The sequence below is a fragment of the Manis javanica genome, chromosome 4, assembly GCF_040802235.1.
Source record: "Manis javanica isolate MJ-LG chromosome 4, MJ_LKY, whole genome shotgun sequence".
NCBI classification, from domain to species: domain Eukaryota; kingdom Metazoa; phylum Chordata; class Mammalia; order Pholidota; family Manidae; genus Manis; species Manis javanica.
Window position 1 is genome coordinate 177,569,071 of NC_133159.1, and position 23,513 is coordinate 177,592,583.

Genomic DNA, 23,513 nt, shown 5'->3' on the forward strand with positions numbered 1-23,513 from the left:
CCCTGCCACACCACTGCCACCCTGACATGTCTTTGTGTGTGCAGTTCAGTGGCATTAAGTACAATCACAGTGTTCTGCAACCATCACTGCCATCCTTGGACTATCCTGTTCCTTCTTGTTGGTGTCTGAACCTTCTTCCTGCAGACGTGCTCCCCTCCCTAGCCATGTAGGTAGATAATGGACTCTCTCTGGACAAGCTTGGGGATCTTCCTGAGGCTTGAGGGCTACCATATTTATAACAACTTCCATTTCAGGATGTTTAAAATGACATTGCAGGAAATTACTTTGATATTTAAAACTCAGAAAAAGCCAGCAAGTCTATTTCTTGGAACCCAGTGGACATGTAACCACTTTAAGGGACGATACTTCTCAACAGTCTTGTTCTCTAGTGAGCCACAGGCTACCACACCATTGGGTTCCTGGCTGGGTCTGTTCAGAACAGGGATTCTGCACCAGCCCTCTCCCCAAAAGGGTGTCTTTTTACTGCATTGAACCTTCAACAAGGCAGGAAAGGGAGTGTTAAACATAGTGAATCAAAGGTAAAGCTTTCCAGAAATTTCTATAGTGAGAGAGAGTGTACCCTTCCATCTTGAGCAGCCTGGACAAGTAGGTGTTGCACAAAGTCTGGAAGGAGAAAGTTGGAAACTGCAGCAAATGGCCTTGCTCACATATCAGATTTCCTGGCTTCAAGTAGATATATTTTAGTAGATCTGGGTGATGGGAAGGGTGCCCCTCGTACTTTGCTCCTCATTTTGGACAAAAGAAAGCCAGGCTTCAAGAAAATGATGCTAGATGTGGAGAAAGAAAACAGGCTTTGTGTCAATATTCTTTTCACAGACCTATAAAATAGGGAGTTCAGTGGGAGCTAGAAGAAGATGACTTAGAGAATTCAGCTGATGGTAGGTGTCGGGGGCATCTGCGCGGAGTGACTAGTGAGAATGAAAGGCATACAAACATTTTCGCTTTGTCAGTGTCTCCACCTATAATTCAAAGTAATAGGATTCCTAAATATACTATTACAGCAGTGGGTTATTTCCATCAGGGTTTCCTTCATAAGCCACATCTGCATTTTTACGAACAAATCAGATTTAAGCAGAACAGGGAAAGAAGGACAATAAAAAGGGAGCCCTCTGTTCTTCCCATGACAGAAGTGCTTCATGAGTGCCACAAAAAATGGCAGCATCTCATGCTAGTCACAGAGGAGGAGGCGTCAGGCTCAGAGCCCGTCTGGCATCTCTGCCCCGGCAACCAGCAAGGCTCTGAGGTGTTCCTTGTAGCTATAAATCTTGCAGCTTGGGTTTTAGGAACAGGAAGCTACTTCCTACCCCATTCTGAAGGAGGCAGTGAAAAGCAAGTCATGGGACCTCATCCCAGGGGTTGGAAGATGGGTTGAAGTATCATCAGAGAGAGTAGCAGAGTTTTAGAAATGTGCTTTGGCTGGGAAAGGATTGGATTTGGGGTCTTGCAAGCCCTTGGTTTCTCCTGGGATGTACCAGTCAGAACCAAGCTCAGTTCCCTGGGGAGCAGGGAGTGTCTATGTGCAGTTGGGCAAAAAGGGCAAGTCTTGCTGCTTTGGGTGTGGTATCAGCTAGATTCATGAATACGCTCCTCCCCGTTCCTCAAGGCACTAGAAAGGAAGTTTCTGAATGATACCTGGTGACCCCCATGCCAACCCTGCCAGACCCTAAGGGGCAGAGAGGACCATGGGGGCACTGAAGCAGAGTATAAAGGCCCTTGGAGGCCACAGTTCATCAGCCCCTGCTGGAGTGTTTGCCTGTTATCCCCACATCTGAAAGGGGAAGTCAGGAATCCTCTGAGGGCTCATTCTCTCACCTCAAGCTTGAAGCTCCCTCTGAAGGCCAACTTCTTGTATGGCAAGAGGAAATGGAGCTGGCACACACTTACCTGGGAGCTAAGCCAAATGGCATCTTTCTGGTGTCTTCCAAAATTATTGAACTAAAAGGAAACAGGGCTTCCTTCAGAAACTAAGAAGAGGTCCTGTTTAATGTTTGCCTAATCTAGAATCCTCTTTCCAGTCCAAGTAGGCAAGTGGTAATATTACTTCCATTTTATAGATGAAGAGGACAGAGATGTGAGTGGCTGACTGAAATAATAGTCTTGAGTTCCAGGTGTAATACTTTTTCACCAAACTATAGTCTAGTTAACCAGATAACAAGATTCAGCTACTGATAAGGAAAGGACTTGTGGTGAAGTGGGAAGAGTTAAGAGCAACAACATAATCCATCGAGTGGGGTTTGTTCAGTGGACCGCCATAAAGAGGTATCATGTTTATTGGCAATTCTGTCTAAAAAGAACAATGCCAAGAAGGAACACATCAGAATTACAAAATTATGAATGTTATAGCTGAAGGAAAACCTGGACCAAGGAAGTACTTTTTAAGAATTTGAGCATGGGAGTATACTTTGTAGCACATAATGAATTTATAGAACTTAGTATTTGAGGATGGTAGCAGAAATATAGGTGTCAAAAAAATTGGCATAGATGATTTTTTGGATGTCAGAGACACAGCTGTTAAAAAGTTGGAATATATCTACTCTTCAGAATGAATGTTAGGGAGGCCGATGTGACATTCCATAATAATGGACTCCTGGGACAGATGGAGTGTCTGAGCATCCATATCCCTAAGATCAAGGCTTAAGTTTTAAACATTCATCCAGTGATTTAGTGTAAACCTATCTCTATTTTTGTATCTTGAAAGAACTTTTTACCGTAATGCATGATTACCCCTGGGAAACCACATCTGTCATAATAGCTGGCTCTATCTACTTTACTTGGGATCAACTTTGCCTTATAGAAACCAACCATTAAGTTTCTTTTTCCTCTCCCATAATTTAAAAAATAGTCAAGCATTACATACCAATACAGAATGGCCTATGCCAAGTAACAAATGGAAAATAAAACTCAACATATGCACACTGCCAGTAGTGTGTTGACATGATGCGAGAGAGTTTACAAACAGTTGGTGATGTCAAACAGTGGTTTCCAAAGAACTTATCAGACCTTTAGAGGCTCCTAGCCACAGATGACATAGGTTTTTTATTAAAAGTGTATTTTGGGGAAGGACTTTTAACCTTTATTATGTGTCAGATTATATATACAGTAAAATTAAGCTACAAGCCATGTAGTTGAGCAAAAAATAATTTCTTTAAATGAAGTATTAATAGATATCTAAGTACAAGATGGTTTTTAAGGTGATACCATGTGCTTATAGTTTTATTTATAAAGCTAAGTATGCTAATAAAACACTATGAAAAATGTTAATAGCAAATGCAGATGTAACTGAAGATAGTCCTGTGTACTGTGTGTTTAAGCATCAAAAACCACCAATATTTTAGTTTTTCATATACATTATTCTCTGCATTCTCTGCATCTGCCTGGATCTCTGGATTGTATCTCATTTTTCTGTGTGATGTTCCCCATGGATAGGTCATTGGCTACTGCTTTGGGAGTTGAATGTCCTTTTAGGTGTCCACTTTCAGTCCCCACGAAGCACAGAGAAACTTCTCCATGCTTTCAGATTCCTGACTCATCACTGCTGCTCTCTTCCTTTTTAAGCAAAGGACGTGGGGGGGGGGCCCCCAGCCACTCACTTTCTTTTTGCCTTCATGTCTGAACCTACAGCATTGCCCTAAGCAACTGGTGGTTTGTGGCCCACCTGACAGACCTGCTGGATCACTGCCAGCTCCTCCAGTCGCATAACCTCTAGTAAGTGCACTGTGGCCATGCCAGCCCTCCTCTTCTAGACTGGGGTGAACCAAATACCTAGAAAGCAAAGTGATTGGGCTGTGGGAGGGAGGAGCCTGAATGGAGCAGGCTAGGGATCTTGGTCTCATGTTACATTTTATTTCAGCTTTGGATCTAACATGAGAGAGTTCCTCTTGCTGGAATACGCCTCAGGGCTGTTTGCTCATCACAGGTAGGAAGGTCCCAGGGGAATAGGGTGGTAGCAGGGCATGTGGGTGCCATTGGAGCTTGGATTGTTTTTTCTTCTGTTTGGTTCCTTGAAGGCTACCAGGTTTGGGGGAGGAGTTGCCTTAGGGTCCAATCCTTGAGTGCTAGGGCAGCACCTGAACTCGGCCAGGCCCTCCTATCTGTCATCTTTGCATGTCACCTTTGCAGCCTGTGGCAGCTGGGGGTGGATTACTTTGACTACTGCCCTGAGTTGGGCCGAGTTTACCTGGAGCTGCACATTGAGCGGATCCCTCTGAGCACTGAACGGAAAGCCCTCAAGGTGTTGCGGATTTGTGAGCAGCGGCAGATGACCGAGCAAGGTGAGCCGGCCCTCCTCTCAGCACATCCTGTGTTCACACGTTACCCTGCCAGACTGGCGAGACGCTGGGCAGCGAATACCATGAGGTAGACCGCAATAGGAAAATGGAGGGGCCGGGACAAAGCTGGGGTCCACTGGGATCTACAAGCATTTGAGCACATTGCCTTTTAAAGGTGAAAAGAAGTCCTCACCCACTTCTCCTCTCATACTTACTGCAGGAGCTCAGGGCTCGGGTCAGCTTTGAGTTTACTGTTTGCAAGCTACGGCTGGCTCAGTGGGGAAGCAGGACCAGAGGCAGCTCGTAAAGAGCAAAGGGAGGAAATGATGAAGTTTGCTCCTCTCACCGCTGAGTCATAAAAAAACTGAATTGTTATTCTTCCCTGAGGCATCTGCATGCTTATGACCATCTTTGAAAGCATAAGGCATTCAAGATGCAAAGGATAATAGGTTATTTTTTGGGGGGGTATCTGGACTGTAATGAGGAGCCAGTCTGAGGAGCAACTCACAAAGCCAGTCCTGCCAGGGTGGGTCATAGTGTTAATAGAACCAGAAGAATATTTTTATAAACCCCAAAGTTCCCAATTCTGCTCACCAACCTGTATTTGGAGCATGCAGAGGCCACAGACAGTTCAGCGGAGGGAAGGCTATTCCTATCCCAGCAGGGTTCAGCAATGGAATGATTTACAGAATGGAAGGTTCATCTTTTCCTTTTTCCCCTACAAAGTTCGGAGCATTTGTAAGATCTTAGCCATGAAAGCTGTCCGCAACAATCGCCTGGGCTCTGCCCTCTCCTGGAGCATTCGAGCCAAAGATGCCGCCTTTGCCACACTGGTGTCAGACAGGTGGGTTCCATCAGTGTTGGCTTCCTGGGGACTGTCTGGGAAGTTGGGAGGCTGAGGAGGTGGGCTTGGGACTGCTGCTCTGATCTCGGCCTAGCCTTGCAGGTTCCTCAGGGATTACTGTGAGCGAGGCTGCTTTTCTGATTTGGATCTCATCGACAACCTGGGGCCAGCCATGATGCTCAGTGATCGACTGACCTTCCTGGGTGAGTCTCTGTGGGGTCTGCCCCTGGACCTTCAGCACAAGTGGTCATTTTGGAGATGCAAGGGACTGTTCTAGACTTCTCGTGTTTCCTTCCTGTTAAGCCGGAACTCCAAACCACAAAGCAACCAGTGTGCCAGACTGCAAAGCATGTTTTTTGCCAACATATATTTTCCAGTAAGAGAAAAGTCACAAAAGTAGTATAAGGAATAAGGAACTCCCATATACACTTTATCCAGATTCTTCCATTTCTATTTTGCCTCATTTGTTTTATTCTCTCAATCATGTTTTTGGGGAACAATTTAAAAGTTAAGTTTGGGACATTGTTCCCCTTCCTCCATAAATACTTGAACGTGTGTTTCCTAAGAACAAGAACATTCTCATATAATCAGTTACCAAAATCAGGAGATTCAGCCTTGAAATAGTAGCCTCTTCTAATCCACAGCTGATGCTCTGTCGGTTGTCCCAGTAATGCCCCTTATCATGTTCAGGCTCACAGATTCGGTGGTTATGTCTCATTAGTGCCTCTGCCTATTCTGGTGCTTGCTGACCTTGACGAGTCAGGTGAGCTCTCTTGTAGTCTGGCTCTGCCCGATGTTTCCTCATGAACAGATTCAGAAGTTTGGGGCAGGAATGCCCAGGGTGATAATGCCCTCCTCAGTGATGTCTATCCCCTTACTGGTGTTCACTTTGGTCACCTGGTTGAAGTGGCACCACCAGGTGTCTTGTCTGTACAGTACTGATTTTCCCTTTAATTTGTGCTCTGGGATTTCTGATCTTGTTTTAAGGCCAGAGGTGGCCCGCTGCTCTTTTCTCAATAGGAAAGTACCGGGAGTTCCACCGATTATACGGGGAGAAGCGTTTTGGTGATGCAGCTTCTCTTCTCCTGTTATTGATGACATCCAAGATTGCCCCACAGTCATTCTGGATGACACTGCTCACAGATGCCCTGCCCCTTTTGGAACAGAAACAGGTGTGGGTTGAGTCCACAATGACTTGTGTCACAGTCCCTGACAGCCCTTCATTCCATAGCTTTTGTGGATGAGCATGCATGTACCATCTCCCAAGGGTGGTCTTTGTGCGTTTCCCCCCTTAGCACCCACTCAGGAAATCCAATGTCCATTCTTTGTCTGATGGAGACTTCGTTTGAAATGAGATAGCTGTCTGCTGGCAGTACTCAGCCCAGGGCCCTGACAGGAAGGGCTGGGACTAAGAACAGGTGCTCTGCCCTCCCAGAGATGCTATCAACAAAGCACCCCCCTTCAAAGGGCACACAGGGAAAGCCATCTCTGAGCTTGAGCCCATGCCCAAAACAGCGGTCGTTATCTGGGGAGCAACTAAATGAAGCAGCCTCTCTCCCCTAGGTGTTTTTTTCAGCAGAGCAAACATATGAGCTGATGAAATGTCTGGAGGACTTGACGTCAGGAAGGCCAGTGTGTGGAGAGCCTGATGCCCAGCGACTGCAGGTCATTTTAGCTTTTGGGTTACTGGTTCCAGAATGAAGATGAGAAATGTCTCCCTCTATCTTAAGCTCCTTGACTTCTCTGCAGAAATGCTGGCCCCTTGAAAACTCATGTGTTTAAGTTACCTCTTAACCCATAACTGACATACTAACTTCTTTCAGGAAAAAACGGGGTAATTCTAGTATTGTGGTCTTTTTTTCTCTGCTGTCCATCAGTTGCTGTGGTCCTTGCATGTGGTTCTCCTGAGAATTTGCTGGAAGCTACTCCTGAACATTAAATGCCCTCTACCCACCTTTGGATTAGATAGAGCCTTTGGGAACTGTAAAGGGACACTTTCTACTGTGCCTCATGCTGGTTCTCTTTTAGGATGACGACATAGAAACCACCAGGGTGGACATGCTGAGACTTGCTCTTGCACGAAATCTTGCTCGGGCAATTATAAAAGAAGGCTCTTTGAAAGGTTCCTGAGGTCAGCTGAGATCTGCTCCAGCTTGGTATCTGTGTGGCGGTGTGTATTAAGTTTGAAAAGAATAAATGTTTTCTTTTGTAAAAATAAGGCAAGTTCTTAGCAGAGTCTAGCTAGGGAGTCTTATTTACCTCCACTGTGAACCCGAGGTGCTAAAAATCAAGAAAATGTGTATGTCCTCTTTGTCATGGAACTGACTGTCTCCTTAGAAAAAGCCATCCATCCCCAAGAGTTAGGGTGAGTGCAGTGCCCTCTTGTCTATAATCAGAAACTCGAACAAGAGACCTTAGTGGGTTACTTGTGTTTCTGAGGTATGGCCTCACCTCAGCATCATCTAGACTATTACTGGTTAACTTTCTGGTTATCTCCCATGGAACCTCTATTTTTAATAAAACCTTGGGATGCCAGCATATCCACCCATCTACACTTGAAATTCCTAAGTGGCAGCTTCCCCCATTGGGATAAATAGCATCTGTATTAAGCGGCATCCAAGTCGGGCAGAAACGGTTTTATTTAACATGCAGCAAAACAAGGGCATCAGAGTCGGTATATCCAGTACAGCTGTTTGTCACAAAGCAGTGACCTGAATAGTAACACACGATTTTAAAGTCTAAAGTTTATAAGGTGTTATTTCCATATAGTGACCCCAGAGACCTTCCTAGGGCTACAGCAGCCAGTCTCTGGAAAGCTCTTGGATTTATTCCCTAACTAGTGAAACTGATTCACTTTTGACCTGGCCTAAAAAAGCAGTGAAACCTGCTTGCTAAAGGTGGGAGGGAAGGGAAAAAACAACCTCTTGATGGAGTAAGGAAACCTGGCTGGCAAGGAGCAGGAAGGGGCTCAAGGAGTGTGGAGTGTACCACTTCCCCCAGAGATGCCTCTGAGCTCATCCAGCTATGGGCTCTTTTGCCAGCTGGTGGTTCTCGACTCTCCTACTGCCCTGCAAGCCTGGCGTCCCTGGCCCAGATGCATCCAATTGGACGGAGCAGCTGGGATGTTAGCTGGGCCTGAGCACTGTCAAAGCAATAGGGTCTGTCTGGTGACTCAGTTCAAGCATGGCCACTGATCTGACCACCTCAGACCCAACATCTCACTGACAGTGTCCCTCGGCAGACAGGAACAGTCAGGGTTTCGGGGCAGCAGGTAAGGACATAAATCTAGTGCAATGTGCCCGATCCTGAGGCTTCCTGTTCCCAACTGTACGGTCTGCCACAGGCCATCTGGTGGGAGGTGATGTAGGCTGAAACCAGCTATGTGCTCTTTTGCCAGCTGGTGGTTCTCGACTCTCCTACTGCCCTGCAAGCCTGGCGTCCCTGGCCCAGTTGCATCCAATTGGACGAGCAGCTGGGATGTTAGCTGGGCCTGAGCACTGTCAAAGCAATAGGGTCTGTCTGGTGACTCAGTTCAAGCATGGCCGAAGACAGGGTGGTGGGAGTAGTCCTCTCCTTCGGACTTAGAAGGGCAGACAGCAGTTTATTTCATGCCAAGCAAGAGGTAGTGAGTGGGACGGCCTGTTCCCGTGGCAAGAGGCACACTTTTCCTAGAAAGTTCTGAGTACCTGCTTCCAGAGGAGAAACACTGCTTCTCTTCTATTTTCTTTCCTAGTTTTGGCCCAAGTTCTGTTGCTAACAGGCTGAATTCCATGTCCTGAGATGGCCATAGGACACAGCCTGCCATTGCCTGGGACAAGCACACAGCTCATCATCCGGTGGCCACTCCAGGACAATGCCGCCCATAGAAGGCAGGGCTGGAGAGGGTCAGCACACCACCCCTCACTCTGTGCCCAGGGCCATTGGGGACCACTGGGCTTTGCCCATCTCCCAGGAGGTGGGAGCAAGAACCTGCCAGCAGGGGAAGCACAGAGTAGCAATGGAGGGCTGAGGCCTCTGGGGCTGTGAGGACATGGTTCTTGGGGGCCCTCCCTCAAGTTTCTTTTTAGAGATGGACACCCCCCTGCCTCCACCCCTGGCACCAAGGGATGCCTGCATGAGGGGAAAAACCTACCCCAGTTTCCAGGGCGGTAGTGCAGAGTATGGGGCCACTCCCAACCCCTGACAGTACGTGGCCACTTCAAGTCACACAGGTAAATAAAAACAGGTCCTTTTAGGGGCCACAAGAGGCAAGATCTTCACACAGCAGCTTGGCTCTCAGCAGAGAAGCCCAGGGCCCTTGATCAGTGTCAAAAGCTCTAAGCACTGTAGTCAGGACATGGAGAAAGACTGGGTCCAGAGAGCCCTCTCATCTTGGGACAGCCTGCCTGGGCTTCAAAATGGAGGTGACAGCATCTGTTGGGGGTCATAGGTTCCCCCACTGCTCCACAGGAGGGAACTGGTCCACCTCACCCACCTCTGTGCTCAGCTGCTCCCCCAGGGCGAAGGTTAGCCTATACCGAAGCCTGGCCTTCTCCTGCAATGGACAGGCAGCATGTGAGACACCCTCTTCTCCTCTGCCCCTGGGGCCCTTTCTGTGCTAAAGGACAGGTCCTGCCGCCACCATCCCATCCTTAATCAGCCGGGGGAGAGAAGGGATATGGGTTAATACAGTACCCCACCTTCAGGCTAGGAGGGGGGCTGGGAGGTAGTCCTAAGGGCCTGATATGGGGCAGCAAGGGCTCCAGGCTGGGACGCCCCCGCCCCCCCCGCCCCCCCCCTCCAGCTCACCTTCAGTGGATTAGCCAGCAGCATGACCTGAGTTATGGCTGCAGGGGGCTGGATGGGGCTAAACGGAGAGAGTTCTGTCCCAGAGGGTGGCTGCAACTTCACTTTCATTGACTACAGAGAAAGAGAGAAGCTCCTTTGAAGAGATGGCAGGTGCCCGAGGTGGAACCCAGTATGGTCATGGTGGACACATGCTGCCACCCGCTGGCCACAGAGGCCCTCACCATAGTGGGTTCAGAATAAGGTAACTTCTGGTTCTAGAGGCCCCAGGAGGCTGGGGGTACCTTGGGCACTGCGGCCTGCAGCACGATGCTCTTGATAGGCAAGGGAGCCGTGTTCAGCATGGACACTACCACCACCAGTACATCAGGCCGTCCCGGCGGACACTCCTTGGCAAAGTGGAAAAGGATGCGGAAGCCATTTTTATCATAGGCTGTCACAGGAAGGGCATTACCTGTAAAACGGTGATGTGGGTATGAAAGGAGAGTGAAGCCCAGATAGCCCACAGAGTCCCTGGGGTACCTGCTGCAGCCAAGTGGGGAGAGCAGGCCAGCCCTGTGCAGTGTGGCCCCCCGGAGGGATCTGGGAAGGAACCTGCCAGAACCTCGCGAGACTGCACTGCAGCAACAGGCAGAACGACAGCAGGAGAGCAGGCACCCTCTAGCTCCTAATGGGCAAGGAGTCTATACCCTGACCCCTCCCACGCCCCAGTGCTGCAAGCTGTGGGCCCTGCCTCCCCTCCCACCCAAGCCCCTTAGCACCTACTAGGCTTGATAGATTCCAGGGGGACATGGACACTGGCCAGAGAGAGCTCGGGTGCCTTCATGGGGCTGCCCTGGGACTGGAAGAGAGGGCTGCCAGGTCCCGGGGAGAAAGGGAGGAGAGTCCTAACTGAGGTGCCAGTGGGAATCAGGGGCGAGGTGGCAGCCCCAGGGAAGAAGCCAGACGAGACGGGCTTTACCGGGCCTGAGGTCCTAGAAGGCAGGAAGAGGACAAGGCAAATCAGAGCTGCCAGGCCAACCCCTCACCAAGGGCCCCTCAGGCCAGAGCTGGCTCTTACCACCCACCTCCCTCGCTTCTGGATCCCCATTCCCTCTCAAGCAGCCTCTGCTTCTGCCAAGCCCAACCTTCCCCAACACCCCCCAACCCCACTCCTCTCCCACTCATTACACTCTGGCCTCTTCTAAAAGCTGATCGAGGGAATCCAGCTGGTGCAGGGCGCTGTCGCCCAAAGCTGAGTTGTGGTAGCCAAGGGCTGTGGGGTCAGCCTTTGGGGCTGAAGCTGGGGACAGTCCAGTAGGGAGCAAGAAGCCTGCTTTGGGAGCAGGGACGCTGGCTGGGACCACAGGAGCTGGGCGAGGGGGTGGCAGCGGAGCCTGGGAGTTGCCTGGGGCGGGTGTGGAGGGCTGGAGAAGCAGCCCTTCCGAGGGGCTGGAGGCAGCACCAGGACTGGGACCGCAGAACTCCACATCTGACTGCTTGTCCTATGAGGAATGGGAAGTGTGAGCAAGCCGAGGGTACGGGTGGTTCCGGCTCTCCACACCGCCCCCCGCCCCCTACCCCAGTCCCCTGGACTAGCAGCCCTCCGAGGACAGGGCCAGGGAAGGCATTTGGATGCTATGCCTGTTCCCAACCACACCCAGGGCGGTGCCGCCAGAGTCAGTACAGCCGAGGCTGCAGATGAGCTGGGAAAGGGGAGGATGTAGTGACCCTGGCCAGCAGCTTCTGTGATGTCCCCCGTACCTCTACCCGGAACAGGGGCCACTGGCTGTTTCCATCTGATTCTTTAGGAGGAGCACTGGGGACTGGGTCTGTGAGGCCTAAGAACAGAGAGGATGACTACGATGGGAAGGGCTCTGGGCTTGGGCAGCACCAGCTCCACTTCACCTACGGGCACCACGACAAATGGGCAGGGGGTGACAGGGTGGGGAGGAGGTATCCCCAGGCGGCCTCCACAGGGCAACGGATCCCCTCCGGTCCCTAACATGGGGAGGTGGAGGAAGACACGTGGTCTGCTGTGTCCATCCTGCCCCGGTGGCATGCGGACCGAGGAACTTGACACTGTCCCTACAACTGAAGCCTCCTTCCCCACCCTCGCTAAGCACATGGAGCACCACTCAGACCTCCCCCTGACTCCACATGCTTTTCTTCTCTACTGATCCTGCCAGGAGCGGCTCCTTGCAGCCTCCCGGGGGACATACCCAAGCACAGCAGCTCCTCGTCCAGCAGGCAGAGGACACTGCTTGTGCTGTTGGGCCCTAGAGGGGCCTCGGCCTGGCTGGAGTGGCTGGGCCCAGGTGCCAAGGTCTGGGGGGGTGGCGGGAGGACAGGGATGCCCAGGGAGGGTGGAGCGGGGGCTGGGGCCAACACAGGGGATGAGCTGCTTGGTGCATCCCACTCGGCCAGGTCGATGAGAGTGCCGGGGGGACTGCTGCAGTGGTTTCCTGGAGGGGCAGCAGAAGAGAACAGGACTGGATTAGGGGCCAGTCCAGTGGCTGCACATAGGAGGCAGAACCCTGAGCACAATCTTGGGCCTGATCCAAGGGCATCTGTGCCAGGGGGACACTGAGAAGCAGAGAAGGCAGGCTGAGGAAAGACTCTGTATCTCCTGGCTTCTGGGATGCTGGAAGACCACCAGGGGGGCTTAGAATCCCCCAAGGCCCTGTGAGACGGTACACTGGTCAACCTGCATGGTGATTTGGTGCGGGGGTGGGGCTGGTCCGGAGGGGTCTACAATGGGGAACACAATATTTTACCTTCAGAGTCTGGAATGGCTGAGGTGGCCACTTCACCATTGATGACCTGTCCTTCAACAACTGTTTTGTAAGAGTTGATGACCCGGGAGAGGTTGTCACTGGCCTGCAGGATGTCCCCTAAAGCACAAAAGACACTTTTCATTCCTGGCCATGACAACTCCCCTGGCCAAACACAAATCCAGATTCCTGAGACATTCTTGTCAACTACTCTCCGTTTCACTCACCCAAACTGCTGTCATTGTCCTCAGTCTCGCTGGCTAGTTTAAATAACGTCCGCCTCTTATTCTCACACCGATCAAACAGTTCCTGAGAGACCCAGAACTGAAAATCAGCTACAAAGGCCACTGGAGATCACCTAATTCAGTGACTGTACCCAGAAAACCATGGACTCCACTAGTACCACAGTCAGTTACTGGCAGAGCTGGGCTTAGAGAACTAGTCTTCCTGCCACCAGCTTCCACCAACTGTATCACCTTAGATGCCTGCTCAGGCAGAGAAGTCCCCAAGATAAAGAGAAATACACCCCTCCCCGCCTCCCAGGCTGGCACATGCCTCAGAACTCAAGAGCAGCTACATGCCTCTGGACTGAGGTTCAGCATCAGGAGCACAGGGTGGATCTCTGCCCAACCGTCCCAAGGCAGTGCAGAAACGGACTGCCACCCCCTCTGCACCCGGCTGCGTCCGTAAGTTAAGGCACACCAGGCGTCACGAGCAGCATCTTAGGACAGGTACTCGGGCCAGGCTGGCTCCCTTTCCCGGGGCCGCCTCTCCTGGAGGCGGACCCACCTTCATGAGCTCCTTATCTGCCTCTGAAGAGTCTTCTTTGCTGTAGTGAAGCAGCATCTCATTGAGCAGTTTTACATTGTTATTAACCTCCTCGAGGGTATGCAGACGCTTGGTCACCTTCTGGATCCGCGCCTCATCCTGCATCAAAGAGGATCAAGGGGAAAGCGGCTCCACCAGACCTGTCCTGCTGCCCCTCAGTGCCCTGCAAATCGAGGATCACGCCCCACCAGCGGCCAGTCCCACCAGAAGCTCCTTCCAGTGCATAGTTTCTGGGACCACAGGCCTCAGACCCAATCGAAAGCTTTCCTTCTATGGTGACGGCCCTCCCCACACCCCAGCACGGTCCCATCGGCTCTCGCTCCTCTCTCCCATTCTCCCCTGAGGCTTGTGCTCTCCTCCCATTCTCTGGCCTCTCCGGGTGAGGGCGGGAAGCAGGGAGGGGTGAGCAACAGAACTAATACCCGGGGAAGGGACCGCTGCTGTGGCCACGGGCTCCTTCACCCCACACCAAGGCCCAGGGTCCGCTCACCTCCTTCACCATGGACTTGATGAGCTTGTTGGCCTCCTGTAGGTCGTCTGGGTTTTTGCTTTTCAACAACTTGGCTAAGAGCTGGAAGAGAAGGATATCAAAGGCCAAAGAGAAGGTAGCAGCCCAGCTGGGGAGACCACAGAGGAACCGGAGCCCCCCACAGCACTGAATGAGTCTGCACCTAATCTGAGGACACCACAGGCTGGATGTCCCTTACCTTGGATTTCTCCTCATCATCAAAAACAGGGTTTTTAGGACGCGATGGTGGAGAGGGGATCAGCGTCCTGTCCATAGGGACCAGGGGGTCAGACTGCACTATGCCTGAAAGAGGACACAAGGGGCAAGCACACAGGCTGGTGTCACCCTGATGCCCTTCCTCACCGAGCAAGGGGAGCACATCCCTGTGACCAGGACCTACAAAACGGGGGCAGGGACAGAGCGAGCTGCACACACCTCACCTCATCAAACCCCAGACACCCGCTTCCCACTGTCTTCAGGGGTTGGAAGGGAGGCAGCCTGGGTATGGCAGACAGCCCCTCACCCTTCCTGACCTGGCCTTCGTTAGAGCTGCTCTGAGGCTGCGGGAAGACAGGCACCTACCCTGTCTCTTCAACATGTGGTAAGCATCCTTGATCTTTGATTCTTCCGGCAGGGCCAATGTCCAGCTGAAAAGCAACTCGATAACCTTGGTCTTCACTTTCTCAGACACCCTGTCCCCCAGGTACTAAGAGGCAAAAGGAAAGGGGAAAACCTAGGAATTGCAGTCTGGAGGTAAAGACAGTGGGAAGGCCCCCTCCTCAGCAGTGAAATGGCCCCCAGTTAGTTACAGTCCTCAAGGGCCTACTCCAAACCAGCAGGTGCGAGGTGTGCGTGTGAGTGCTGGAGGGAGGTTAATGTCTCTAGTACGAAAACTTGTTCCCTCTGCTTTAAGTGGGTGCCCAGGGCTTAAGCAACATGAGCTGAGTAATGAGGAGGCCAGCTAGTGTCCATGGGGCAGGCCAGAGAGAAGTGGCTGCTGTCACTAGAAGCCCTCCCTCTAGACATACACACACACAGCTGCTGCCCCATCACCTGTCCCATTAAGACCGGGTGCCTGTCAGAGTGAGAGGTTCCCTGTAGCTTTCTGGTCACTCTGTCCCCTCAGGGCCTAGCTTTCTAAGGACAGGACACAGAAAATCTCACATCCATGGATGCTGGTTGGGCAGTGAAATCTGGTAAGATGGGAGAAGAGGGACACAAAAGAAATTCCTAGAAATGAGGAAACTGCCACTGACCTTTGGAGAGACAACTTTGATTAATTCATTCAAAAACCGGAATTTTCCCACTTCATTATGAAATCTCCTCCCACAGTTCTTCATGCATGCCTCTAGCACCTGCACACAAAGGAGGGGCGCTCAGTGTGGGGTCGGGGTGGGGCCTGGCACAGAGACAGGACTGCGTATTCACTCAGAAGGAACTCGGCAGGAGATGTTTGCGCTGCTCCCAGGAACATTAGGTTAATAGGATCACTAATACTCTGTGTCCCTCAAATTGCAGACCTCTTCTGGGAAGGCACAATAGGCAGTAAATTAAGAAACAGAGACCCAGATACCAAGATAGATGGAATGCCTGTAAGATTCTGCCCTTGTGCTTTACAGATGAGGAAACAGGCCCAAAGATACAAAGGTTCTCCAACTCAGTCCACAGTGCTTTCCACAAGCTGGTCAACATTCTGGGGGGGGTGACAGATAATGTTTCTGATGTTTTCTTTCTTTTAGTGACATCCCCCCTGCCCAATGGCTCCCATCTGTTTTCCTTCTGGGGCACCTAAAGCTGCCGTGAGTTTTCCTGCTCATGGTACCTGCGGTTTATGCCAAGGAATGCACCAGCTGGCGCTCACTGCCTTGGCTTCCATCCTTGTAAAGCAGGGCTCCTCAGGCTCACCATGACCGGCGCTTTGGGCCAGTTGCTCTTTGTTGTTGGAGTCTGTCCTGGGCATTACAGGATGGTTAGTGACATCCCTGCCTCTCTTGCTAGGTACCAGCAGCACCCCCGATGTGTGACAAAAAAAGTCTGAAGATGCTGCCAAACGTTCCTTGTGAGGCAAGACCAGTCCCGGTGAGAATCCATTAAGGCCTCTGCTCTACAGTGCACACGACAAGACACGTGTGCACAGGGCCAGCTCGGCACTTTTTGTATGATCGTTTCTTCTCTTCCATCTTTCTAGGACTGAGTGAAGTCAGGGGAGAAGCCTGGGAATCCTCTGCACTCAGCTGCATTCTGGTTTAGGGGAGAGCCTGGAGGCACCCAAGTCTACACGGAGTTCCACATCTTGAATCCACTAAGATCCCCCTGTTGGTGTGATGCCTTCACTAGGAACCTGTATCACTTTAGCTACAAGAACAAATTATACTTGCCTCACTTTTCCTCAGTTGGCCAACTCTTTTAACTGGCAAGATAGCTCCGTCAGCATCAAATCTTCCAGAGGCCTTCCCTCAGCCCCACGCTGGGCTCAGAGCCCCCACCTTTAGCTCCCTCCCTAAAGCACTTGGCTTCTCCCACTAGACCTGTGGCCATACTGGCAGGGACTGTTCTTCAGTCACCTCTGAAGCCTAGGTGTCTGGCACAAGGGCAGACACATCTGTGAACAGTTGTTAGGAGGATGTCCAACTGTATCAAGTTTGCATTAAGAATTTTTGGCCAGCTTAGGGTATGAGCCAAGAACCTCAGAAAACCCAGGTGGTACATGAGGAAGGGCCTGGCCTCGTGAAAATCCACCCTGAGAATAAAAAACCTACCGTCAGGGCCTGCACCGCCTCCCATTCCTGTGGAGACTGGATTTTATGGGCCAATAGTCGGACTGCAATCTGGGGCCTGGGAGACAAGCAGAGCACATTTTCAGGACAGTGACCCTGGGGCCATCTGGCTAGCCCTCCTTGGCCGTTTTTTATTTTTTCATTTTATTATCATTAATCTACAATTACATGAAGAACATTACGGTTACTAGACTCCCCCCTTCACCAAGTCCCTCCCCCCACAAACCCCATCACAGTCACTGTCCATCAGCGTAGTAAGATGCTGTAGAGTCACTACTTGTCTTCTCTGTGTTCTTGGCCGGTTTTTGAATCTTTCAGCCATTGCTTACCTGCCCCCTAACAGCTTTGAGACTCACCCTTCAAGCTCTTTGTTGATCTGATCACAGAAGCCAATTATATATTCCCAGTCCTCCTGGCGGTTTGAAGGATTGGTGGCTTTATCTTGGGGCAGAACAAAGAAAACGACAATTGTTATAAGAGCAAGGAGGACACAGTGGAAGGATTTTTCCCACAATTTTTAGGCATTGATATGAAGGTAACTTTGTTAGCAAATTTCTTCTCTAATAGAGAAGGCTCAATAGTTCAGTCAGGAAGCAATTCAATTACAAATACTGCTTTCTGTCCAGTATCCTGACAGTCACAACAAAAGAGAACACAAATTTGAACCTCATGGAGCTTTGAGTAGATCAGGAATACAGGACAAATAATTATAAACACAAATGATGAAAATATTCATATACCTACATAAAATACTTATTATATATAACAAATATAGGTAACTCCAGCTGTATAAAGATAAGCTAAGCGTTAAGCAAGTAAGAATGAAGTGTTTTCTGGAGAAACTGAAGTCAGGTGATAATGATAAAAAATAAGCCTAGAAAATGTGAATATTTCCTACATGCCCTCCAAAAAACTTTTCCCTAATGCTTTCAGTGTTTTTTAAATTGCATATAATGCTTGTCATCACTTTAAGCTAACATTTACTGAAGCCCTACTAAGCACTACTCATTGTGTTATCTGTCCCTGGGGTCACAGGAATAGAATCTGTGCATGAGAATTTAGCTCCCTAAAGTTTAAATGGCTTTTCACAAAGAAAAAGACTAGTGTTGGGACTGAGACTAGTCCTCAGAGGTCACTGAGGGTTTGAAATCCAGGGGCTAAATGCCAGGCCTCCTGACATTTGCTGTGGGTCCTCTCTTCCCCGCTGTCCCCCACAACCTGTGCTCACAGAGAATGGCCCCAGGGCAGGGCTGGTAACTGTATTCCCATCTTTTGACTCAGATTTTGGAATCTGCCCCTTCTAGAAAGCAATCCGAGCTGTTTACTAAATTTAGGGCTTCAGACTCAGAAGATAAATGGGAAAGCGGAAGGCGTGTTTCTTTTTTAAACACCAGGCTCCTCCTGCAGATTTCCACAAGGGCCAGAAGCAGAGCAGCAGAAACTTGAAAAACATTCTCCCAACAAGAGTGTTAGAATTCCTAAATTACGATTTCTCTGTTTTTGTTTTTTTTTAAATTTCCTGTTTAACATTAAAGATGACTACTGGCTCCACGACTAAATCCTTACAGGGCCTCCTAGGCCACATCCGCACCCCCACCCCGCCCCCACTGCTCAGAGCAACAAGGGCCTGAGCCACAAGAGGTCAGCAGACACCACCTCAAGGCAGAGGGAAAGCCTGCAGTGCCCAGCAGATGCAGCACCTGCCTGGCAGCGTTTCTGCTCTGGCTACAAGAAAATTCTGATGGTTTAGGTTCATACTTGAAAGAAAAGAGAGATGTCTTGTTCTCGATCCTGAAAAACAGGCCCTTCAACACATCAAGCTTAAAGGGAAGAGAGGTGAATTCTATCAAGAGTGACTATTTATTGCCATAGGGACCTGCTAGCTGGCTGTCACCTTCCAAAGAAGCCCCGAGCCCGAGTCTCTCCCACCAGTTGTGTGATATACTCTCAGGTGTTGGCGTGGCTGTTCCTACTCCCATCATGAAGACAAACAGACGCAAGCGGTAACCCCACTGCTTTCATCATCTTGACAACAGCCACAATAGCTTGTGGCATAAGAAAAAGCACAGGCCACTCACTTCCACTTCTCTGCAACTGGAAAAGTACCCTACAAATACGGAGAACAGTGTGAACGCCACCCACCCACCCCCCGCCATGTGCACAGCAATAGGCATTCACCAAATGACAAATTCTTCCTGGGCCTGCTGCAATTATCTGCTTCTAAGAATGATCCCACTTACTTTTCACTTGTGTTCAACTTCTCTAGAATCTCACTTCCTTTCACCTTGACAGACTTTTCTACTGCAAATCTCTGCCTATGCTTGGGCAAAAAAAGCCCTGGTTTCAGCAATGGTCAGTCCCACTTCTGGGTATTTCCTCCAGCTCTCCAGACAGCTCAGAAGGCAAACTTCAATCACCCACAGGAACTGGACCAAACCTCCAGGGATAATTCTGGGTGACTCAATCTCTCCATCTGCCCACGCCACCCCCAGCAGATGCACACAGCTTTCCACCCACTCGACATTCTCCTTGGCCTGGCAGAGGTGACACAGGAGCCTCCCTGGCAGACCCTACTTCTAGAACTGCCCCTCTGGGCTCTACTCTGATTCAAGGTTTCTATTTTTAGGCCTCAGTTCAAAGCCTCATTCTCTTCTCTGTTTGTGCCTCTAGATTTTCTGCTTTCGTTTTCGGCTTAATTCCATCACTAGCCTTGACTCTTACGGGACCTCAAAAGGTCCAGCAGAGATGGACATGGCAGCATTAGCTGTTGCACCTGAAGATGGCTCAGACACGACAAATTCTATGTAGCAAATGACTTAGAAATAAGCAGAGGCAAGAACATGGGATGGAAAGGGAGTTAGGAGTCAACCTTCAGTGTTGGGGTCCTGAATCAAGACTCAGGTCAATCACCACTCATTATTAGGCACCCAGAGAAAATTAAGTACGCAGCACACTAGGCCCTGAAGGGACTATAGGAAAAGTACAAGAACTGGATCCTACCCTTGGGGAGGTGCAACACATGACAAATAAGCAGAGCAGAAAAGACCATGTGTAATTATATGCTAATTTGGTACAGAAACAAGTCTAAACACAAACTCATCACTTCTCCTTCCTGACTTCCCCATTTCTGTATATTCAAAAACTTTTACCCCACCCCCAGGCACCCAGGCCTGAACACCCCTGTTGACTCCTTCCTCCCTTTCCTCTCCCACTCACTTCCAGCAGCCTGGAGGCCATTCCTTTCTTTTCTCTCCCCCCACCTCCTTCCTTCTCACCTGCTTCCAGAACTTCTCCAAGCTATCTTATGTAGAACTCCTGTATTAATCCTCCTAAAACACTAAGTTCACCAGGTACAGTAGGAATGGGAACCTGATAACTATAGAAATTTAAACCTCTGAGGCTGGAATTCAAGCCTTTCCAGAATTTAGTTCTAATTTTCCAGTCTCCTCTTCCACCAGACTCCTGCAGGAACTCTTTGCAGCAGCCAAACACAGTTCTGTGCACCCCAAACACGGTCTGTGCACTCCACCTCACTGCTTGGTGCTGTCTTAGCCCATCTTCCCCATTCTTTAAGGCCTAGCTCAAATGTTATCTCCTCACTGAATCATCTTCCACTCCACTTATGCCCAGCTTCCCAAAGAAGCTGTCTGCATTTTAGCATTTTCAGCTCTTGCTTCGTATCTTTCTCTTTTTCTCTAGGAATGCTTTGTCCACTCCCCGTCACCTTCATGACACAGAAGGCAAAGGCTGTTTGAGCTCAATTTTCATAACATCCCATATGGCAGTTATTCATTAAGTGTCGATTAAATGTGGTAATGACAGGACTTTAGAGAAGGCTTACGTCATCAAGAGGCGCTTTGTGGGGAAGGAGGCAGTGACGGGGAACAGGGCCTCTAGGGAAGGAAAGCAGTGTTAGGAGTGTTAGGAAAATACATATAAGCGGGGTTGAAAGAGAAAAAGGCCAGAAAGTCCACTAAAAAAGACCCAAAATTAATCAAGTAAAGCTCAAAAAACCAAGAGCAACTTGGCCTGGAATGTCTGAATACTTCCCAGATAAAGGCAGGCACCTCAGCGCGGCCCATGTCTTTACTCTGTTAATCATGCAGGCCCAGCTTACATTCTTTACCTTTTACCTGCCTGCCGTTTTTTTTCCTTCTGGCCCTAAATAGTTTGTAACCTAGGCAACTAATTTAGCATGCAGCCCCGCCGTAAACAACAGAGTAAAAGGCAGGGAAGATTCCATCTTAGAGATTGTATTTAATACCCAGGAAGTTAAAAATGTACGATTCTTAACTTACTCTTTAGCAAACAGACAATAACTCAGCCCACCTTGGGGGCTGGGGGGGCAGCCTGTGTGATCCGCTCCCAGACCAAGACGAGGCTTTCTCCCAGGGAGAAATCAGAGCAGGAACTTCCTTGTGTTAAGTTAATTCTAAGTATTCAACGACCACTAAACAAGTCTGCACCCCCAGCCCTTAGTCACATTCCTAAAGAGTCCTTACGAGGGGGAACCCCCAACCTTTCGGGGCGCTCCTCTCTCTTGAGGTCGCCCAGACTTTCTAAGTGTGCAACCTTTTAACTTTAAACTCTCTCTTTTAACCTTTCAGGGCGCACTCCTCTCTCTGAGGTCACCCACACTTTCTAAGTGTGTAACCTTTTAATCTTCAATTTTCTCTCTCCAAACCTTTCGGGGCGCCTCTCCTTGCTGAGGTTGCCCTGCTGCACTTTTCTCTCTTTAAGTGACTTTAAATAAAACTTTTACTCTGCTTCACTACCGTGTCTCTGCCCTTCAATTCTTTTGTCGCCGCCAGGACAAGCACCGAGGAAAATACACAACGCTCCCCCAACAGGACAGGCACATCCGACTCACCAAAGCAACAAAGTCTATCAAGAAGCTACAATGAGGAAGCAGTGGGATGATTTGATTAATAGAAGTGGAGGAGCAGAATGAAGAATGGACCGAGAAGTCGGGGAGAGACCTGAGACCCTGGGCCCAGCAGAGGTTTCTATAATTTTGGCAAACCATGGAGTGACAAGAACCTAGTAAAATGGTTCTGAACCCAAAGCCCTGGTTCGTTCAATTGCTCCAGTTGGCACCATTAAAACATGAGAACTATGAAGGCAAACAGAGAACAGCAATGGAAGGAATCTTAACGCTGCCTGAAACATCATTCTAACAATGCGAAAGGGTCAAAGGCCAGACTCAGCTCTAATCTCTAGGGATACCATTCCATTCTCCCCTCACCATCTTCCGTCTCCCTCAAAACCAGGCCTATCCCTCTCCTATTTCAAAATATAACTCTAAACTTAGCCTATTAAATTATTCTAACGTTCTCGTTAACATCTGTGAATCAAAACAATTCCAGTGTGTTATGTTCAGTTGGTGGAATGGCTCTGGGCAAATGCTTAGATGAGTCAGGTGTGCTCTGTGATATTGTGACAGCAGTACCTGCTTCTTTAGGATGTTTGATAAACGAGCTAAATGGCTTTAATGTCTTTGGAGCACTCTGAGCTTCTTGGAGAACCATTCCACATATAAAGAAGGCTTTGCAACCTGCCTCCTACTGCAGATTTTGCAAAGGTAACCTAAGTTCAACCACCTGAAGGGTGTTTCTTATTACTGTCCCGCAACTGGAGGAAACAGCCATCACCTCCAAGAGCCTGGAAGCTCTAGTAAATAAGAGATGTCTGCACAAAGCAGAATGTAGGCATCCTGCCTGTCTTATCACCCTAACCAATTTGTCTTCACTCAAAGAGGCCTCCAAGGTCCTCCTCTAGCCCATAGGAGAGTTAACTTATTAACCCTTCAGCAGAGTACTACTTGCTAACAAGGTTAACCTACATTTTCTTTCATAGTAATATTAATTAGCAATTACAGCAATAGGCCGCTATAACTAATAGAATCAATCTATGCTCCTCAGCTTTGCTCAGAGTAGATTACCAATGAATGATTCCTTAAGATGCTCGAATGTGTGTGTGCTGCGCGCGGGCAGGGTGGGGATTGGGGGGGGGAGTCCCCAACACCGATTTCACCATGCTTGGTCACTGCAGGGAAAAAGAGCTCTGTTCTTGCTCTTTCTTTGGGTTATTCTCAGTTCAAACATTCTGCCTGCGCGAAGCGGTCACTTATCCTCGCGTACATGAATTTAATTTACAGAATTCACAATTCTGAAGCTGTACGTTTATGTTCAGAGGCACTACGCTCCCGGAGTTTCAGCCCAAATCCAGAGCGTTTTCCTTCGTCAGGAATTGAGGCGCAGGGGTCCAAGAGGCACAGCCGCACGCGGCCCCATCACATCTCCCCAGAGCGCCGATGCATGTCAGCTGGAAGCGCTAGGCTGTCCTCCCCGGAGCTCGCGGGGCCGGGACAGGACTCGAGCTCATGGCGCGGCGCGCGGGAGCGCGAGAAGGCGCCGCAGCACAGGGCGCCCTGCCGGGGAAGGGGCGTGATAGCGGAACGCTCGAGGCGGGCGCGAGGCCAAGCGCGGACTGCCGTGCGGCGCCCCCGCGGGGCCTGGGGCAAGGGGATGAGGAGATGGGCGGCTCGGCGACTCGAGCGCAGGCAGAGGCGGCCGCAGCTACTCACTCAGCCAGGACTCCAAGCTCTCCCCTTCCGCCTCCGCCATATTGCAGCCGCCCTGGCCGGCGTTGCGCCTCAAACCTCGCGAGAACCTGCAGGAGACGAGGCGGGGCGGGGCCTGCATGGGGGCCTGAGAGAAGCGAGCGCCG

At 50.0% G+C, this 23,513-nt stretch overlaps 2 protein-coding genes across 11 annotated transcripts in view; one reads left to right on the top strand and one right to left on the bottom strand.

The window, feature by feature from the left end:
• Nucleotides 1–8,986, top strand: part of NUP85 (nucleoporin 85) — a 32,913-nt gene extending 23,927 nt beyond the window's left edge. For 4 of the 5 annotated variants that reach the window (XM_017666138.3, XM_036996958.2, XM_017666139.3 and 1 more), the window contains 8 exons: nucleotides 3,643–3,726; nucleotides 3,872–3,937; nucleotides 4,141–4,292; nucleotides 5,016–5,133; nucleotides 5,236–5,336; nucleotides 6,154–6,305; nucleotides 6,697–6,798; nucleotides 7,162–7,351. In XM_017666138.3, coding sequence (XP_017521627.1) covers nucleotides 3,643–3,726; nucleotides 3,872–3,937; nucleotides 4,141–4,292; nucleotides 5,016–5,133; nucleotides 5,236–5,336; nucleotides 6,154–6,305; nucleotides 6,697–6,798; nucleotides 7,162–7,263 — 877 coding nt within the window. In that variant the 3' untranslated portion in view covers nucleotides 7,264–7,351. Of the gene's footprint in view, nucleotides 1–3,642; nucleotides 3,727–3,871; nucleotides 3,938–4,140; nucleotides 4,293–5,015; nucleotides 5,134–5,235; nucleotides 5,337–6,153; nucleotides 6,306–6,696; nucleotides 6,799–7,161; nucleotides 7,352–8,866 lie in introns of those variants that run through there. The other variant, XM_073235904.1, reaches the window with a different exon arrangement.
• On the bottom strand, nucleotides 642–23,499 carry GGA3 (golgi associated, gamma adaptin ear containing, ARF binding protein 3). Of its 6 annotated transcripts, XM_036996953.2 has the most exons (18): nucleotides 23,371–23,423; nucleotides 17,141–17,225; nucleotides 16,767–16,842; nucleotides 15,830–15,954; nucleotides 15,264–15,362; nucleotides 14,590–14,713; nucleotides 14,207–14,310; nucleotides 13,990–14,070; nucleotides 13,461–13,598; nucleotides 12,899–12,980; nucleotides 12,675–12,791; nucleotides 12,120–12,362; nucleotides 11,662–11,738; nucleotides 11,089–11,402; nucleotides 10,684–10,892; nucleotides 10,203–10,372; nucleotides 9,922–10,032; nucleotides 7,755–9,667 (listed from the first exon to the last, which is right to left on the bottom strand). In XM_036996953.2, exons 3-18 carry the CDS (start codon nucleotides 16,789–16,791, stop codon nucleotides 9,557–9,559), a joined length of 2,130 nt encoding a protein of 709 aa, XP_036852848.1. In that variant the 5' UTR covers nucleotides 16,792–16,842; nucleotides 17,141–17,225; nucleotides 23,371–23,423; the 3' UTR covers nucleotides 7,755–9,556. The 6 variants fall into 6 exon arrangements, 5 of the variants coding, with proteins under 5 accessions (XP_036852847.2, XP_036852848.1, XP_036852846.2 ...); XM_036996952.2 differs by lacking the exons at nucleotides 7,755–9,667; nucleotides 15,830–15,954 and adding an exon at nucleotides 642–788 and having other exon boundaries at nucleotides 23,371–23,499; XM_036996951.2 differs by lacking the exon at nucleotides 15,830–15,954 and having other exon boundaries at nucleotides 23,371–23,499.
• Nucleotides 23,500–23,513: the final 14 nt, after the last annotated feature.

Excerpts from the sequence above, each read along its gene's own strand:
- GGA3 (XM_036996951.2), bottom strand. The coding sequence starts at position 23,488 with ATGCAGGCCCCGCCCCGCCTCGTCTCCTGCAGGTTCTCGCGAGGTTTG. Across the intron at positions 14,714-15,263 it reads TCAAAGTTGTCTCTCCAAAG|TACCTGGGGGACAGGGTGTC; the intron begins GTCAGTGGCAGT and ends TTTGCCTCTTAG. Across the intron at positions 10,373-10,683 it reads CCTGGAATCTATCAAGCCTA|GTAATGCCCTTCCTGTGACA; the intron begins GTAGGTGCTAAG and ends ACCGTTTTACAG.